This window comes from Clarias gariepinus, chromosome 3, assembly GCF_024256425.1.
Source record: "Clarias gariepinus isolate MV-2021 ecotype Netherlands chromosome 3, CGAR_prim_01v2, whole genome shotgun sequence".
NCBI classification, from domain to species: Eukaryota; Metazoa; Chordata; class Actinopteri; order Siluriformes; family Clariidae; genus Clarias; species Clarias gariepinus.
In genome coordinates this window covers 27,971,228-27,991,953 of record NC_071102.1, presented here as the reverse complement: position 1 = coordinate 27,991,953, position 20,726 = coordinate 27,971,228, and the positions used below count along the sequence as shown (strand labels likewise).

The 20,726-nt window shown below is 35.2% G+C and overlaps 1 protein-coding gene across 2 annotated transcripts in view; it reads left to right on the top strand.

Annotated features, from left to right (window-relative positions):
• calcr (calcitonin receptor) overlaps nucleotides 1-20,288 on the top strand; it is a 67,695-nt gene extending 47,407 nt beyond the window's left edge. For both annotated transcript variants that reach the window (XM_053492587.1, XM_053492588.1), the window contains 7 exons: nucleotides 4,108-4,234; nucleotides 7,045-7,198; nucleotides 9,842-9,902; nucleotides 11,714-11,780; nucleotides 12,597-12,815; nucleotides 12,914-12,955; nucleotides 19,806-20,288. In XM_053492587.1, coding sequence (XP_053348562.1) covers nucleotides 4,108-4,234; nucleotides 7,045-7,198; nucleotides 9,842-9,902; nucleotides 11,714-11,780; nucleotides 12,597-12,815; nucleotides 12,914-12,955; nucleotides 19,806-19,994 — 859 coding nt within the window. In that variant the 3' untranslated portion in view covers nucleotides 19,995-20,288. The remainder of the gene's footprint in view (nucleotides 1-4,107; nucleotides 4,235-7,044; nucleotides 7,199-9,841; nucleotides 9,903-11,713; nucleotides 11,781-12,596; nucleotides 12,816-12,913; nucleotides 12,956-19,805) is intronic.
• The last annotated feature ends 438 nt before the right edge of the window (nucleotides 20,289-20,726 follow it).

Genomic DNA, 20,726 nt, shown 5'->3' with positions numbered 1-20,726 from the left:
GTTGTTAACATCCACCATCTGTATAACCTGAGATATTTGTTGCATTTGCTTTACAATTATGTTAATGTGTTTTTCACTGCCTGGATAATTACATAGCCACAAGCCTAATCTCCTAGCAGCAAGAGGCATCTATTTTAATTAGAGAAAATACACTGTTTCATTTTTTGCATAAAAGCCACATGCAAATCATCCGTATACAGTAGATGTTCTTTATTTTTAAACATTGTCTATTCTGCAGTACTATATACCACAACCTTTTAAAATTCAAATTCTATTTGGTCAGAAAGTGTTGATTAATATTCTAAAACAGAATAACACTAATTCTGACTTATTCACGTCTACTTTAATTTTAAAAAGTTGGTACTGCATTTTATATTTTACTTTGTGTGTGTGTGTGTGTGTGTGTGTGTGTGAGAGAGAGAGAGAGAGAGAGAGAGAAAGCATGATTAAAATTAGCAGATCATAGTGGGTCTCAGTATTAGGCAAATACAACCACAGACAAACAACATATCACTTTTTTTTTTTACCATTCCATTGTTTATTTAACAGAAAATTTACTCCCCACGATTCAATAGCTTGTTTGATAGCAACAACTTGCAATAATTGTTTCCTTTATGGTTTTATTAGTCTCTCACATTGTTGTGGAGGAATTTTGGTTCATTCTTCTTTATAACATTGTCTCAGTTGCTTAAGAGTTTTTTGGGCTACCACGTATACACTACTACTCTAATAATGTCCTGCAACCTTAAGCTGGGTTAAGGTATAGACTTTGTCCAAGCCATTCCAAAACCGTGATTCTTTTATTTTCCATTGTCCTGTTGCCTGACCGAATTGACCAAGCTTTAGCTTTCTGAGAAATGACCTATATTATATTCTGGTATACAGAGTAGTTCATGGTCAACTCAGTGATGGGAAGGTGCCCAGGTCCTGTGGTTGTAAAACAAGCCCAAATAATCACCCTTCCACCACCATGCTTGACAGAGGATCTGAGGTGTTTCTGCTGAAAGGCTGTTTGGTCTCTGCTCTAGGCATTAGGGCAAAACAACTCCAATTTGGTCTAATTTTTCCAGAAGTCTGGTGATTTGTGCAGGTGTGGTTTTGCGAACCTCAGTTGTGCCTGCATTTTATTTTTAGACAGAAGAGGCTTTCTCCTTTTCAAACAAGAAAAAAACATGCCACATAATTTAAGACGATGATTAATGATGAACAAATGAAAACATATTGCTTTTGAAAAATAAAATGTGCAAATGTTCATACAGTAACTGTAAATCAATGTTTATTTAACTAATATGAAAGAAACAGCATTAAATGTAAATAATATGTATGATAAATTTTACTCATTAATATATTTATAAAACAGGGTTGTCAAGTTCTCTTATTTAAAGTTGTGGTTTTAAAATTAAAAAGTTATTTTTCTTAAAATACATTTGCTAACTGCAAAAGACGGAACTGCACACATGTAATGTAGGTGTGAAATCTGTCTCTGAATACAAGTAAAATAGTGGATAGATAGACAGATGGCTTGGTTGACTGATTGATATCATGGAATATCACATATAGTATAACAGAATATCATACTTATCATGACCTTAAGAATTACTGCAGCCTTAACCAGATTTTTAAGCAAAGCCCATTCAAGAACTTCAAGAGTTTCATAAGGAGTGGAGTGAGGATGGAGTTAGTGCATCAAGAGCCACCATGCTTAAATGTCGTCAGAAAATGGACTACAACTGTATCAAACCACTCCTAGACCAGAGATAACATCAGAAGTGTATTACATGTGTTAAAGAGAAAAAGAAATGTTTTCACAGTCAGTGATGATTAGGGGTGGCATGCAATGAAATAGTGTCATATTTTGAAATACCGGATTTTTTTTCATTGATTAATTGATTTTCATGAGCTGTAAGCTGTAATCAAAAATAAAACAAAAAAAGCTTGTAATAATTCACTGTATTTGCAATGAATTTAATTACAAATACAGTTTTTCATAAAATTCAAATTTTCTGAGATGCACTTTATATATAAAACTATATATATAATGAGATACTGTATAACTCTATCTATCTATCTATCTATCTATCTATCTATCTATCTATCTATCTATCTATCTATCTATCTATCTATCTGTATATATATATATATAGTATGTACATGGCAAAACCTGGCAATAAGGTGAGCAAGTAGAGAAAGGTGTCTGCATCATGTTTTGGATTAAAAGCTTTTACATTCAGGGATGATGCAGTAAATGCAGAGAAAGTAAAAGTATGGTAATAATGCATCAAATATGGTTGAAAATCTGTTGAAAGTGATCCACATTCTGACCTGCAACAAGCAGAACACCTGAGAGTGCTGAATTAACAAAGATTAGAGCAGAATCTTTGAAGCATCATTGTCCTGTGTACAATGTTTCCTGTATCTTGTATCTTCAGTAAATGTCTCAATTTTCTAACTTTTCCAGACACTTTTAAGTTTTCCACATTTTATGTTTCACATTCATCTTAAAATGTGTCCATATCTTTTTTTCATCATTCTACACACAATACACCATAATGGCAAAGTAAAAACTGGCATCTATAGGTGTTTGTTAATTTTTTAAAAAATTAATACTGAAATATGTAATTTACATAATATGGTCTGAATGTATTATGTAAATTGGATATTTCAGTGTTAATTTAGCACATTGGGTCTGCTTGTAAATGGTGCTACAAGCTTGGCATACCTTTCTTTTAGAAAGTTTCTTCCATTCTTCTTGGCAAAATAGTTCAAGTTCTACCAGGTTAATTGGGCAGGGTCAGTGCACAGCTGTTTTCATCTTTCTCCAGAGATGCTATTTTGGGTTTAGGTCCAGACTCTGGCTGGGCCACTTCAGGACTTTCCCAGAGATGTTCTAAAGCCACTTCTGTATTTTCTTGGTGAAGTGTAAACCTTCAGCCCAGTTTGAGATCCTGTGCACTCTGTAGAAGGTTTTTCACTCTGGGTAGCTCCTAATTGTATCTGCATCTATTTATCCTCTATACTGACTAATTTCCCAGTCCCAGTCACAGAGAAACATCCCCATACCATGATGCTGCCACCCCTGGTGTTCGACTGTAAGGATGGTTTTATTATGGTGATGCACATTGACTAATTTCCTAATTCCTTCAGGTACTTTTATTATTTTTTTTGGTTAACTCTCTGACCAAGATCCTTCATGCTCCGATTACTCAGTTTGTTTGGGCGGCCAGATGTGGAAAGACTGCTGGTTATTTTAAATCTTGTCCATTTAAGAATGAAGAAGGCTCTCGTGCTCTTGAGTGCTTTCAATGATCCAAAAAGTTTCTTGTATTCTTCTTCAGATCTGTGTCTTGACACAATCCTGTCTCATGGGTCTACAGATTCTCTTGACCTCATGGATTTGTTTTCAATCTTACAGTACATACACAATCTACTGTATATGTAGACAGGTTTATAGATTTATAGGTTTATTTATATATAGACATGCCTTTCCTAATTAGGTCCAATAAAGTGAATTAGGCACAGGTGGACTCTAGTCAAGTTGTAGAAGCATCTCAAGGACCACTAATCGGAGTGGGATGCCCCAAAGCTCAATAGCAAGTCTCATAAGAAAGGGTCTAAATATTTATGTAAATAATTTACTTTGTCATTGCGGAGTATTGTGTGTAGAATGATGATGAAAAAAATAAATTTTAAAATGAATATGAAAATGTGGAAAACTTAATCTGTCTTTTGGGACTTCTTTTGGGATAAACATACTACTTAACACTAATATCTATCTATCTAGGTATAGCTTTCTATATACAGTGCCAACAGAAACAACCCTTTTAAGTTTATCTTCTTACGATTGAATGTCTTTTTCTGTAAAAAAAAAAAAAAAACAAGACAAAACATGTATTATGATAATAATATAACTATTTCAAAGCTAAACAACTCTTTAATATGTAACGTTTACCAAAAAAAAACAAAAGTGTAAATTTTTCAGAGAAACATAAGTTTTTTAAAAAGCGGTTTGAAATGAATACAGTATGTGCATGTATGTTTTATTCCATTTTCTTTTAAATAAATTATTTTTCAGTTTCTTTATTATTGTCTGTGGATTTGTGTTGCTAGGAGTCTAAGCTGCCAAAGGATCACCTTGCACAAAAATCTGTTCTGCTCTTATGTGCTCAATTCAGCCTTCACTATAATCCACCTCACATGTGTGGTCAACAACCCTAAAGTAGTGGAGAGAAACCCGGTAAGAGCCCTGTTCCACAGATCTCAGCACTTTTACACATGGTCTGAAATAAATGTATATATTATTTTACATACTATGCATACAACTGTGTTAAATGAATACAACAAGGCTTTAACTTCTTGAACACTCTCTTTGTCTGTAATCATGTGCGTGTCCATGGAGTCCTACTAATCCAGGAATTTGTTTGGTGTTTAAGCAAAAACATTTAGGACGCAGTTCTATTTGTACACACCGTGAAAATCATTTGGATGGGCTTTTAAGAAAACTATACATTAACATTGACATGCGTTAATTCACGCTATATGTGATACAGAGAAAAAAGCCAATTTTTGTGACTATGTGCTCAGGAAAGAAAAAAACAGGAAAAAAAAAGAAAAGAAACGATTGAAGGGGACCAACCAAGCAAACTTCACTTTTTCATCTTATAATAACTTATAGTAGTCTAATAAAATGACTCCTTCCTTTTGTCTATTTCCTTGTTTCATAATTGTTCTTGAACATACTGTACAAACCTCCTACATAACATGACATCATTCCCAGCAAGGAAAAAAGGGGGGCAAAAAAGTGGGGGGTGGGGGGCTTAGGGGATTCCAGGGATGCCAGAATAGATGATCTGAGTGATATTTTTTTCTGGAATATTAAATGGCACATTGTGGAGACCTCCAAGTCGTGTTAATATGTTAAAAATGAGTATAATATGGCATATTTTAGAGGAAATGTAAAAATTGAATAAAAAAGAATGAAAAAAGAAAAGAAAAGAAAAAGAAATAAAGAATGATCAGAAAAAAAATAAAACAGTAAAGAGAAAGTTTAACAGAAAGAAAGAAAAGGGGAGAGTTGTACAAGTAGCTTTAAATTGGAACATTATGGTGTAAATGGAGCAGAGAGCAGTTGTGAGGTCAGAATGTAAAATCAGCTGTCTGGATTAATCACTTCTGCCACTGCACACACTGTTGTGTTCTTTTAGAGGAAAATACCTTGCATTTATTCAGTGTGGTAAACTCTGCTGCCAGAATTCATTTCATTTTGCAGACGAGTCAGACAAACAGCACTCAATTTCAATCCAAACACAAGTTTTAATTAGACTGTTCAGCAGATCCCGAGCTCTCCATCATGAAGTGGTGACAATTCACAAGTAATAATAAGGTAGACTATTTAATAACCCAGCCTTCAGCAAGTAAAAAAAGAGCTTCATGATCATTGTTCTTCATCTGTATAAACAGGATTTTAACTTGGAGAAGGGTTTTATTTAGTTGGAGTGCTCTATTAAGTGATTCACTCTCTCTCTCTCTCTCTCTCTCTCTCTCTCTCTCTCTCTCCACCCAGCTGAAAAATTCAACTCAGTCTGATCAGATCTGCCAAAACACAGGACAATCTTGTCAGGTTGATAGACTTATGCGAGTATACAAAATCAGTTTATAAATTATTACGGCTAATAAAACACTGCAGACAAGAAAATAAAAATGTTCTCACATTAAAAAAAAAATCCCAACATGAGTTAATCAATCTGTTCTGCATATTACAGAAGCTGGAAGATACTGAACAGTGCCTTGCAAAAGTATTCATACCCCTTGAACTTTTCCACATTTTGTCACATTTATAGTTTTCCATTTACTTCATAATAATGTGCCACTTTGTGTTGTACTATCACATGAAATCCTGGTAAAATACATTTGCAGTATGTTTGTGGTTGTAACTTGACAAAATGCGGAAAAGTTCAAGGAGTATCAATACTTTTGCAGGGCACTACAAAGATAAAAAAATATCATATAAGTAGTGGCCTTGAAAAACCCTTTACGTGGTGAAAGTTTCTACTACTGTATATGATAAATTTGATGTGGAATGTGAGTATAGTTAAGGGACCTTTCCCAAATTCTCAACCATTTTTGGTAACTTGACCCACATGCCTTAAACCGCCATAAAAAGTTATGCTTTAGCTATGAGATGTTAAGATGCAAATAGGAATTGCCTACAAACTATGCCAAACTCAAAGTAGCTATTAGAGCACATTATTTAGTAGTTTTGTTCACTAGGTTGGATGTAGCTATTGTTGTGGATTTTCTCCACCGCTTGAATGCGTGGTTTGTACCACTGCTCCAGTAGAGACTCAAAGCTGTCCATGTCAACATTGCACTGTATAGCCTATTTTTTATCTCTTTGCAGGCTTGAACCACCTGCAGAGTCGATTTTTAGATACTTATGAACTGCAAAGATGTTTTTAGTTGATAACCACATTTAAATCTTTTGAGCCTGGCAAGGAGTTCTTCCAGTCCAGCATACACCATATAAAACTTTGACGACAGTCCTGGTTCGGATTTAAATTTAAGAACGTTAGGCAGACGCCTTAGTACAAGAAATTAAAGTAATGGTCAGAACCTATTGCTGTTTTCTTTTAATGCCTGGAAAATAATTTTGCTGAATGATCAGAATTAATAACAGGTTAAAGTTTTTGTTGTATTCTGCTAAATACAACAAAATGAAATGGAAATGTTTAATAAAAGAGACTGCATTAGCATCTTGGTGACTAGGCAGCTGTTTGGCAGCAGTTACAAGTGAACAAATACAAGTGCTTGTGTGAATGTCATGCAGCTGACATTATTTTTAGTAGTTTTAGTATTTTTTGCACAAACAGAATGTTTTGTTCAACATAACATATCTAAATAAATGATAAGTTCAAAAATATGAAATGAAAGCAGTCAGAAACATTCAAGTCCACATTGCTAATAGGGGTTTAGTGACATAATGTGGACTGTTCTGTAAATGTAAAGACACTTTTAATTCTTATTTTTTTGTTCTGTGTGCTGTTATAGGTTGGTTGTAAGGTGCTACAGTTCTTCAACATGTACATAGTGGGCTGTAACTATTTTTGGATGTTGTGTGAGGGCATCTATCTGCACACCCTTATCGTAGTGGCGGTTTTCGCCGAGGAGCAGCACCTTCACTGGTATTATCTTCTGGGCTGGGGTGAGTTACAGCACGGGCCACATTTCTAGATAAAATCCTACATGGCTGCACCAGACTCATTACTCGTGTAGCACAAGTATTCATTTTCACTGCCTTTTAGAAAAAAGTGTGTTTTCTGTGGTCAAAGCAAAAACTGATTCCAGACATTTTTTGCAACAAATAATGTGTTAAACCTCACTTCAGTTAACACTTGCTCATTTGGACAGTCTTGCGCAATGATCCGAAATAGATCTTTCTAAACCATGGAAGTTAATGTCCATGAGCACAGTGCTGCCTTTGTACGTCAGTGACCCCACATGTTTTAATGGATGATGCTATGTCTACATCAGCATCTGCGATGATGTACAAAAACAAGTCTAAGAAACTAAACTACACTAAAACACTCCAACACTCCAAGCAACTCACAGTAATACATTGGAAGGATTTTGTTTTGCTTTAAAAGACAAAAAAGTAGTATGGGGTATGAGGGTCAATTTTGACAGGGAGCAAAAAAAATTATTAAATTGATAAACTACAATTAATAGAAAGTGAACAGAAAGTGTAATGTTTTATTACATTAATTATCTATACAGTTTATCCTGTGTCCCTACAGTGGGAGGCCCAGGAGCCTATCACAGGGTGATCAGGGCAGAGCGTGGGAGACACCTATAGCAGTGCACAAGCACACACACTCACATCAATCATACACTGCAGACAATTCGAAAAAGCCAATTACCTTATACCAAATGCTTTGAACTGTGGGAGTAAACCAGAGTAGCTGGAGGAAACACACCAAGCATAGGGAGGACATGAATAGGTAGGATTCAACTCCCTAACACCGGAAGTGCAAGGCATTAGTGCTAACTATTAAGCCACCATGCTACCAATTCCCCTACAGAATTCTTTTAAATAATGTGCAGTTGAATAGAATCCACTGAGTTGGATTCATCATCAGACTAACAATGATTTAGCTTTACCTTCTGCCTTACTGTTTTCTTCCACTGCCTCGACTTGACTGACAAGTCAGTATCAATCACCTATTCTAAACAAACCCTGTTTACCACAATTGCCAGTCCAGGGTTCGATCTCTGGGTCTGTATGCATAAGTGCTCTGGTTTCCTCACAAATTTCCCCTACATGCTGTGTAGGCTGATTGGCATTTCCGAATTCACAACTGTGTGAGAGTGAGTGTGTGTGCTTGTGTACCCTTTTGATGAATTGGCACCTCGTATAGGGTGTACCCTGCCTCATGCTGTGAGTCTCCTTGGAATAGGCTCCAGTCTCCCCACGACCAATCCTGATAAGCGGTATAGTAAGAAAGTGTGTGAATTACTGTAATACATATTTGTTATGATAAAATAATGATCTTTACATGTTTACATTTTTGTACAACCTTTGGTTTTTAACAGGAAAACTAAATCAACCACAATGACCTTGAGGTTGCGTCGGGTATTGCCGTGTAATTTACTTTTATGAATGGTTTGTTTTGTGTAGCTTACCAAGAGAACAGTGGACCATTTTGCAAACTTAATAAATTAGGTAATTTACAGGCAGGGCACATTGTGCATTAATAAATGTGCCATCTCAAGCAATTGGGCTTAAATCATCGTGGTTCATTAGTTGAATTGCCACTTTTATTGTTATTATGACAACTTTTTGGAAAAAGCAAGCGGATGGATACACCCGGAGATCATGGCACTATTGATAAAGTGGACATTATTGTTATGAATAAAGATGTTGCAATATTCTTGACCAGTATTTGACATAGTTAACTAAGGTGATGACTGATCTGAATTATCTATAGTCAAAAATCTCAGATTTTTTAAAAATGGTCTGAGTCCTAAATTTATGGAAACAACGAAGTATACATAAGCCATATGCCTTTGAGCCATATGGTAGGAGTTAAATATTAACATCTCACTAATGCATGCTGGTAATTAATATAATTTAGATAAGTAATATTATTTTTCTTTGTGTATGTTTAAGCAAACTAGTCTGTTCCACTGGGATTGGGGATGATAATAAAGGTTCTCAAACTTACATTATAATCTCGATTTACCAACATTGTTTGCAAAGACGTTATGTTATCGGAGTACAGTATGTGTTGCTCAATGGTAAACTTGTTGCCATACTGCAGGTCATCCTAATAATTAATATAAGTGAATAAGATATTAATACTTAAGTATTGCCAGACTTAATTGCTTCCAAGAATGTGAACGTATGTGAATGTACTAAGGATCGGTGCATGTGTCAATTCATGATTTGCACATTAATTATCTATTAATATATTACCTTTATGTGGACATATAGTAATTTATTATTAAAGATTAGAAAATGTAGTAATGTACCATTCAACATTACAAAAAGTAAAATGTATTATGCCATCATTTATGGATTGTGCATTATAGATAATTAATTATTCATAATTTAATTTTGTTGTGTTACTGTATTGGCATACAAGTAATTTGCGTGTAATTATATCAATCTGTTCTTCACACCATCTTTAGGTGTTTGTACGATTTATAATAATAAGTCTGTACAGCTGTATAGTACATATCATGAAGAGAGGAATTATGTTATTAACCACAACGAGTGCTCTTTGTGTTCTTGAAAAAAATGAACCTATTTTCCGTTATTCTCTCTTGTATACATGTCTTTTTAAAGGTTTTCCCCTGGTGCCTGCCTCCATCCATGCAGTGGCCAGAAAAAAATATTTTGATGACAAGTGAGTAATGTTTATTCCCCCCTTGTGCTATAAATATTAGATTCCAAACTCAATGGGCAAATACACTCCCATCTGAAAGCATTGGAGCGATTCTTTTGTTCATGCTACTGTATATACTAAGTGCATTTAACTTTTCAGTTTTAAGTGTCATGTGATAAGTGTACATTAAGGCGCACGTTGTAAGACATAGGTACTGTACAGCTAAAAGGTATATGTCCAAAGATTAAAGGGAAGGAGAGAGAGAAAAGATTTGGGGAATAGATTATTTACTGTATACACTGTACTGTATATACATACACTGAAATACAGAATATTAGAATACAGTACTTCTAAGGACACTACATATACTTTACTGCCATCAAGGTCTGTTCTTCTGCAAATATATTTAAATACTGATCATATTTATTGTATATACAGTACAACACAGGAAGAGTCCTTGATTGTAGTAAAGGTGTTTGTAGTGCCATTAAAAGTATTGCAGCATAAACAAGTTACAGCAACATGAAGAAAAACCCCATGAGTGTCAATGCAGTTAGGGTGTTAGAAGTGTTAATAAGTGATGACTGGAATATACTGTAGTTTATTCAGGATCCTGATGGGCTGCAGGTAGACACTGTTCTTCAGTCTGCTGGTTATGGACTGAATGCTGTGGTACCATCTGTCTGATGTAAACAGCAAAGGTCTTTCATGTCTATGTAGTGGATGATTGTGGTTTTTGTGATTTATGAGCCATCCTCAGACATTGAGTATGGAAGATGTCCTGTAGACATGGGTGTTTGTCACCATTATTAAGGTTTAGGGTTTTTTTTTCAGGGCAAAAAAAGCAATATTCAAAATTTCAGTTTTTGTACGTACAACTGAATGTGCTAAACATGTTACAACATGTCGGCAGATGAATATTTTGGGGCTAACAGATATTGAATTAATGTAATAAATGAATAAATATTATTAATGTAAATAATACTATATATTTGACTACAATCCTTGCATACTGCATACATTTTGTGATCCACTGACATCACCAAGGCATGAACCAGGCGTTTTATAGGCATGAACCACACCTTCTTTCAGGTGGTGTTTATTTTAGCAAACTTCCCTCTCTTCAGCCTTCTACTCGTAAGGTTAACACTTACTAAATTGGGTTAAGATCTGGTGAAATTGACCTGGACAGTTTAAAACCTTTAGACAGACCTTCTGGCAGACAGAATGTTTCTCTAGACTAAATTCATTGTGCTGTTATGATTGTAAGTTGCATCATCAATAAAGAATAGTGATCCCACTCAAGAAGCAGTCATGCAAACCCAAGTGATGACAATACCTCTATCATATTTGACCAATTATTTATTTATTTTTTCGGGAGATTGCAAAGGCAAGTCTTTCTAAAGGGCTTTTATCCTATAGACAGGTTTATAGTTTTCATTATAGTTTAACAACAAAGCATTGTGATTCAGTGATTTAGGCCAAGAGCTTAAATCACTAGAATTTGTCCAGAGCTACAATATTACTTATTTAAACAATCAATCTAACAGGGCACATCTGGAGCACAAGACACACCTGTCCATCATATGGACCAATATTAGTTCACTTGAAAAAAAGGTTGGTTTAAACAAAATTGATGTTTTAAGTTGTTTAACCCATCTAGATATACAGATCAATTAAGGATGAAATTCTGACCTATTATCACATACTCATCTTATGGACTCAAACCCAAATGTCTTCAGTCTGTAGCAAAAAAAGGATTGGCCTTGCTGTTACTTCAAGGTGACAGTAAGCTTTATTATGATGCAGATTTTATCATCTTTTTTCACCAGTTGCTGGATGAGCGTTGAGACCCATCTGCTGTATGTGGTTCATGGACCCATTGTGGCAGCTTTAATAGTGAGTCTTCACTTTTAGTACCATGTCAATTCTTTCATATTTTCATTTTATTTTATTGCTACTGAATCTACACCAAAAAATGTCATTATGGGGGTAAAACCTTTTTCCGTATCGTCACATTTATAATATAATTGGAGAAAAAACAATATGTTGATGAATCATTTTGTTTTTCTGCCTTGTAGTTCAGGATTGATTACAATATGAATTCTGCTACTTAAATAGTTTAGCCCAGAACCTGGTTGACTTGGTCAGGTAGTTGAGATTTGGCTGTAGATGAATATTTCAACAAGCATTTAAATCAACATGGAAATGATGGATTAACGCATGAAGAGATAATTTGCATGGAGAGATCAAGGTCATCTCCAAGTGTCTGCAATGTTGTTAGACATTAAAGCAAGAATTACTGCTGCAATTCTCTCCAGTTGAGTCTTCACTACATGTTAAGAATTAAGATGCCAATAATTTTCAGTTTTACACAAAAGGGTTACTACTTAAGAATATCTGTTATATCTGAAATACCATTATGTTAAATTAACACTTTACAGCATCCTCACTATATCCTTTTATTCTTTTTAATAAAAAATGTCAGTGATAATTGAGTTTTTTTATTTTTTTTCTTTATTCTGAACTAATTTCTTCAGGTTTATAATAAAATCATATTAGGATTAAATTTGTTGCTGCCATGATCTGTTATTCACAGCAGGTGAATCTGTACAGCCATTCTGTGTTAAATTTAAATAAATTGATTTTATCATTAGGAATCTTTCTTTAATCAGTGATGATAAATGAACCTTCTGTCACCATTCTCCATCACAGGTGAACCTGTTCTTTCTGCTGAACATTGTGAGGGTCTTGGTGCTGAAGCTGAAGGATACCCATCGCGCAGAGTCCAACATGTACATGAAAGCAGTACGAGCCACTCTTATTCTTGTACCATTGCTGGGAATCCAATTTGTCATATTTCCGTGGAGGCCAGAAAACCGCTTGGCTGGAGAAGTATATGACTATATCATGCACATATTACTGCATTACCAGGTAAATGAGATAAATATACTTGCCTGTGTTTTATTGTCTGGTTGGTTGAATATTGAAAACATTTTTAATTACTTGCTTTCACTGTTTTTATTCTTAAGGGCTTGCTGGTGGCAACAATATTCTGCTTCTTCAATGGAGAGGTAAGCATTAAGGAAACACCCCACAATGGTATTGTATCTGTTGAATGAATTAATTATCAGGTTTTCGCAAAGAAAGCTGCTAGCTACTTCCAAAAAAATTTTGGAATTTTGAAATTTTTTTTTTACTTTTTGTTAGTGTTGTACCTGCACAAAGAGAAGGAAATGTCTAATTGAATATTACATAAATTTTGTTCCTTCTTAGACTTCTGCTTAAAAATAAATCCGAATAATAATCAGTGGGGCACATTGTCCCGACGGGGGCATTCTCGCTTCACCTTAACAGGGTCCTAGTTTCAATTTTGAACACGGGTTACTGTATGTGTTACATATTGTCACGTTTAAAAGTGATTTGACCACACTATTCACAAGGTGTGAATGGTTTTGTAAAGGTGCGTGCGTTGCTCTGAATTGGCATCTCATATAGGGTGTGTATCCACCTCACACCCAGCTTTGTTTATACCATCAGGATTCATCATGACCAAAATAGAGCACTTACTGAATATGAATGAATGTACTGTATACTGAGCTATGGGCCACTCCATAAAAAAACGAAGCCATTTGCTCTTTTCTCTCTCTGCTAATTACATTACAAAATTACTATCTTTAAAAAAATAATTAGTTAAATAAAGAAAATAATCAGTTATATTACAGCATTACTTTCTGATAAAAGTAACTAGTTCGAGTACTTTTCCATTCCAGAAAATGAAAACTTCTTTGTGATTCCTCATGCATGTTGTTTTAGTCAAGACCTTTATAATTATTCTACCATCATCACTCAGCGAAGTTTGGGCCATAATCTGTTAACTACTAATACCCCTATCTCACCTACGTGCTTTCGTGCGGTGGTCGTAAGTACGTTTCATTAAGATCCACCACAAGTTTTGGTGCTGTGATTACGTTTCCATTTCTCCATGCATTGGTCCTTGTGGAAGCTCATGGACCTTGCAGAACTTCGCGGAACGTCAGGCGGTCACTCACGGCTTCTCACCGCGAGTCAAACCACATACTGTACAGTAGGTGAGATAGGGGTATAACAGCAGGAATAACTGTAACAGAGGGGGGCGGGTTATCGGGGGCGGGGCTTGTAGGACGACTTTCTCACACACACTAACGGGATGAATGCTGTCTGGCTCACGAATTATATAAATTGTCTGAATAACAGACTACATTTTTAAAAACATAACTAAATAACCGAGCACTTAAATGGCGGACTTAAAACGCATTAGATTACTCGTTACATCATAAAAGTACTCTAACGCGGTATTTTGTAACGTGTTACACCCAACACTGGTAGTGAAGATGCTTACTTAATATATTACAATTATGATATTATAAAAACAAAAAAAATAAATAACAAAGTCCAACCTCAGTTCCATAGTGATGAACTTAAGTGTTCTGATTGGATTGAAAATGGATTGAATATTTATATTGAAATAGTTTACAGATCTTGAGATTGGTTGAAAATTGTTGATTATTTTCAAACTTTTAATTTAGAAAAACTGTTTAATACAGTTACATTATTAAAAAAGGTAAAAAATGCTCGTAGTAGGTAGTTTATGCTCATGACAGGATCTTTTATGCTAGGACAAGAAAAGCTGATTTTTCCCGTGTAATATCCAATGTAGGATTATATGTATAGGAATAAATTCATCTTTACATTTTTCATTCAGAAAGAAAAGACATTAGCGTTAGCAGTTCTCATGACTGCAGCTTATTTTTAGCACTGACCACATTAGATCTCATCTGTTATACTGAGATTTTCTATTTATTAAAGTGCCTTATTTAAATGAGAGCGTAAATCTGTTTCTCTGGCATTGTGCAGAAAGACGCACTGTCCTCAAGTTATTTACAAATAATTATTGGATAAAATTTCTATTTAACCAAAAACATCAAGAAAAAGTACCCTGTTAAGTAGTTGGTCTAGTATTTTAATTTTGCAATGTGTTGATGCCAGTGGCATTTTATTTACCAATCATGTCTTCTTTATGTTTCTGGGTGAATTCCTCAGTTTACCCCTTTTTAACCAACTACTGGCTCATACATCCCTAAGGTCACTTTTTCCTGTAGTGCTGACAGAATGACAAATGAAAAAATCAACCACATTAGACAGTTTTACTGATGCTTGAAGCTAACGAGTGTTTTGGGTGAGGCAAGCACCACTGGGGAAACTATGACTGTAAAGCATTACAACCCCGTGTTATTTTCCTTCCTGGTTTCCTCAGTGTGAAATACATACACACACATACATACACACACACTCACAGAGATCAACTTATCATACTATCCTTGTAAGACGACCTTACTAATATAATTACTAATGCAGCTAATTGAGGCTGTGTCTACACCTAAAACTTTTACCTCAGAAACCAAACAAAAGTCGCTTTGAAAAAAAAGTCCCCACAAAAATAAATAAAAAACTGCATATAATTCTTTAAAAGAGTTGTGTTCAAAAGTACCCACACTTTTATTTCTGTGTTTTTGTTTAGATAAAAAAAAATGTAAAAAATATAATAAAAATCATCTTACTGTGAGACCCGCAGTATTGGGGCAAATACAAACTTAGACGAACAACAAAATATAACTTTATTAATAAACAAAAATAGAGCCAAAAAGAACAAACATATGGGCAATACTACAGTAAGTACCCCTATGATTCAAGAGCTTGTCAATCCACCTTCAGCAGCAATAACTTGAAGTTAAAGTTTTCTGTATGACTATCAGTCTCTCGCATTCTTGTTGCAGACTTTTACCCCAGGCTTCTTCATACCATTGCTTCAGTTCATATTATAGGTTATACACAGCTCTGTTAAGGTCCCACCACAGCATGACTAGGCCATTCTAAAACCTTGATTCTTTTATTTTTCATCCATTCTGATGTAGATGTAGTGGTGTGCTACAGTCATTATCCTGTTACATAACCTAATTACAACCAAGTTTTAGCTGTCTGAAAGCTCAAAGGCACATTTGCCTTTATAATATTCTGGTATACAGATGGTCAACTCAGTGATTGCAAAGTGCCCAGGTCATGTGGCTGCAAAATAAGCCTAAATCATTACCCTTCCATCGCCGTACTTGACAAAGGGTATGATGTGTTTTTGTTGAAATACTGGGCATTATGGCCAAACAAGTCCACTTTGTTCTCTTTAGTCCATAAGACATGGTTCCAGAAGTGTTGCGGTTTGTTCAGATGCAGTTTTGTGAACCTCAGTTGTGTTCTTTTTAAACAGAAGATGTTTTCCCCTGGCAACCCATTCAAACAAACCGTAATTGTTCAGTCTTCTTTTAATTGTACTGTCTACTTTAACATTTAACATGCTAAGTTGTGGCCTGTATGGTCTAAAATTTAGTTCTTGTTTTTTTGTATTTCTGGGATATCTTTATCTTTTTTGCTGTCTTAATTTTATAACCCTTTGTTATAACACCTGAATGCTTCAGACCAACAAACTACCAAAACTTCTTTATAGAGGTCTGCAAACCTGCTGATGATCACTTAATATAGGGCTAATAATTAGCAGCACTTAGGAGCAACTCACCATCTTAAATCCTGTTTCTTTGTGGTATTTTTGTTAAATAATTGCACAGTGAAAAAATGTAATATGCTTTTGTTTGTCGCTAGGTTGTATTTGCCTTTGCGTTTTGCATTATGCAAAACATAGAATTAACAGAGGGAGGTACTCACTTTTGAACATACTGTAAGCATGATTTAAGATCATTAGGAACATTTTATCTTTACTGTATCTATAATTCATCTATATTAAAGCATTTGGAAATACTTTGTATGGCAGACCCAACTTTTTTAGAAGTTTAGATAGAGATAAAGTATTCCTGTTATTTTCAATTATGTGTTATTTTTTTAACTACAGTTTTCTTTCAAAAAAAACAAAACATAATGAATGTGTCATACAGAACATTTCATGATGCTTTATTATCTATGCACTGTAGGCACCATCAAGTTTTTTTTTACTAGGATAATATTTCAATCTCGACTTGGATGTACTGTACTGTATGTTTGATCCTTAGTCAGAACTTCCTGAAACCAGACTTTTGGGCCAAATATCTTGATATTGCAGATTCATGACAACATCAAACAGGCTACAGCTACAAAAAAAGCCCCAAAGTGTATGTGAGACATCAGTGATACATTACTAAGTCCATTTTTGTGCCAAATTTGAAATTTAGAATTTTTAAATCACCATGATGTATACGTCACTCTGGATTAGAATTTGTGCCATGTGCTTTAAATGACACAAGAGCTTTTCCTTGTAATTCTTGTTTTTCACTGAGCATGATTAAAACTGATATTGGATCAAATGCATCTTTAAGACCTTAATAAAATGTTTTTTTTTATTGTTAATGTATCATCAAGGAGTCTGACAAATATGTATTTTAAAGGAAAATAATTATTAAATAAGTCCCTATTAATTATGAATTATTCCTATGATATTTTAGTCTCAAATTGGTGAAATAGATGTTTATTTAATAAAAATATATATTTTGTCAAATTTTTAAAGGGCTTTCCATTAATTAGCCCATTTCAACTTTGGAATATTGTTTTGTACAACAAGCTACTAACCTTGTCTCTTGTCCTTGGCTGTGTAGCTGTCAAGAATCGGAATGACATCATTAAAAGATCAGATCCCCTCTTTCACTGAGCATTATCATATGCTTTCAGTTAACATTAGCTACATTCTGTCTGGTCAGCAAGGTGGCAGTTTGCATGAAACAGAGCACTGAATACTGACAGGTACTACCTGACCAGCCTAAAGAAATTATCAGATTTAAAGTTTGCCAATGTACAAGAGGGACAATGTCGATCATAGTGTGATTAGAGGTCACACTTGTATTGTATGCTCAGCATGTATTTACTGACTGGGATAAGAATGCAGTGAATTAGGGGCCCTCATCAAAGTCATCTTTTATACAAGGAGAATTATTTTTGTGTCTGGAAAATGGGTCAATTATCAGCTCATGCATTGTCGGCAGCTAACTCTCAAAAGCATCAGTAAGAGATTGTAAACTATTTTAAACTACTGGAAAAGTTGTAAATAGTGATATTCTCTTAAGAGGACAAAAGGTACACTGACTCAGGATAATGGAGTCTTTGTGAGGATGTTTCTGATGTTTCCAGCGGACACTGTTTCCACACATATCTCTGCAGAACTGTGCCATGTGTATTAGGAGTATTAGGTATTGTCCTTTGTTAGACATTGTTGGAAGGATGTTTAACCTTTAGTGTACCTCATGTTTATTTTATAAAAATGAATTGACCGTAGATAATACAGGGTACCAACAAGGTAATGAACCTAAATATATACAGGTCCTTCTAAAAAAATTAGCATATTGTGATAAAGTTCATTATTTTCTGTAATGTACTGATAAACATTAGACTTTCATATATTTTAGATTTATTACACACAACTGAAGTAGTTCAAGCCTTTTATTGTTTTAATATTGATGATTTTGGCATACAGCTCATGAAAACCCAAAATTCCTATCTCAAAAAATTAGCATATCATGAAAAGGTTCTCTAAACGAGCTATTAACCTAATAATCTGAATCAACTAATTAACTCTAAACACCTGCAAAAGATTCCTGGGGCTTTTAAATACTCCCAGCCTGGTTCATTACTCAAAACCGCAATCATGGGTAAGACTGCCGACCTGACTGCTGTCCAGAAGGCCATCATTGACACCCTCAAGGAAGAGGGTAAGACACAGAAAGAAATTTCTGAACGAATAGGCTGTTCCCAGAGTGCTGTATCAAGGCACCTCAGTGGGAAGTCTGTGGGAAGGAAAAAGTGTGGCAGAAAACGCTGCACAACGAGAAGAGGTGACCGGACCCTGAGGAACATTGTGGAGAAGGACCGATTCCAGACCTTGGTGGACCTGCGGAAGCAGTGGACTGAGTCTGGAGTAGAAACATCCAGAGCCACCGTGTACAGTCCACTGTCAAGTACCCACAGTTAGTGATGGTCTGGGGTGCCATGTCAGCTGCTGGTGTTGGTCCACTGTGTTTTATCAAGGGCAGGGTCAATGCAGCTAGCTATCAGGAGATTTTGGAGCACTTCATGCTTCCATCTGCTGAAAAGCTTTATGAAGATGAAGATTTCATTTTTCAGCACGACCTGGCACCTGCTCACAGTGCCAAAACCACTGGTAAATGGTTTACTGACCATGGTATTACTGTGCTCAATTGGCCTGCCAACTCTCCTAACCCAATAGAGAATCTGTGGGATATTGTAGAGAGATAGTTGAGAGACGCCAGACCCAACACTTGATGAGCTTAGGGCCGCTATGGAAGCATCCTGGGCCTCCATAACACCTCAGCAGTGCCACAGGCTGATTGCCTCCATGCCACGCCGCATTGAAGCAGTCATTTCTGCACAAGGATTCCCGACGAAGTATTGAGTGCATAACTGAACATACTTATTTAAAGGTTGACTTTTTTTGTATTAAAAACACTTTTCTTTTATTGGTCGGATGAAATATGCAAATTTTTTGAGATAGGAATTTTGGGTTTTCATGAGCTGTATGCCAAAATCATCAATATTAAAACAATTAAAAGGCTTGAACTACTTCAGTTGTGTGTAATGAATCTGAAATATATGAAAGTCTAATGTTTATGAGTACATTACAGAAAATAATGAACTTTATCACAATATGCTAATTTTTTAAAAAGGCCCTGTATACATGTAGAATAAAGGACAGTCCATACTCACAAACCTAATATATTGTTCTAAATGTAGGTGTTTTGTATTTGATTTTGGGGTAAAATATAAACGAATAAAATCATATTAGATTTCAAACTCCAATCTTTATCCTAAATGACCTCTCTGAACTCCTCTTCTTAGGTCCAGGCTACTCTGAAGAGGCACTGGACTCAGTACAAGGTGCAGTGGGGACAGCGACGCCGTGAACACTGGTCCATGCGCTCTACTTCATACACCACTACATCCATCACAGAGGTGCCTGCTTTCATGTTTCACTACGACAACAACAGCGAACACTTAAATGGCAGGCATGTCGATGACTCAGCGTGAACGTGTGGCTCTCAAGGTCAAACACACCCACATCTGAGGCACAAACCATCAGAGAAGTACATAATAAACCTTTTTTTTTTTTTTGAAAGAATGCCATAAAACAGAAAACTAAGGAAACTGGAGAGTCTATTACTAGGAGATGGCATGTACGTCCTTGCAGATTCTTCCATCTCAGGGCAACAATTTGACACCCAGTACATGTGAGTTGGCAGCGTTGTCTCGGCGAGACGTGTCGTGAAGTGTACACTACCGTTCAAAAGTTTGGAATCATCTGTTATATATTTAAAAAACTGTATATTATTTTACTTACTTAAACAGATATCATTTATTAAACACAAAGACGTATTTTTAGAGGTTTATATAGTATTCAAAATGTTTTTGGAAAAACAGTGTTATTAAATGCTAAAACATATGCAGAAAATATTTATATGACAGAGTTGTTGAATTCTTAAAACCGGTAGGTCAAAAGGTGTTGATTAAGTTTTTATAACAGCAGCACTTACAGTAGAGCTGGCTATAATTCACCTCAAGGGATTACATTATTATACCACTTCTAATATGTTATCAGATCTATAGTATAAATGGCATGGCATTCCACAGTAATAATAAACAGCTAAATTTATCTTGTAATTTAACAAAGAAAAACATTATTATTGATATAGTAATTTAACAAGCTTTCAAGCTTTTTTGTAGCATGACAAGCTGTGTTGTAAATTGTCTTAGTAACTTAAA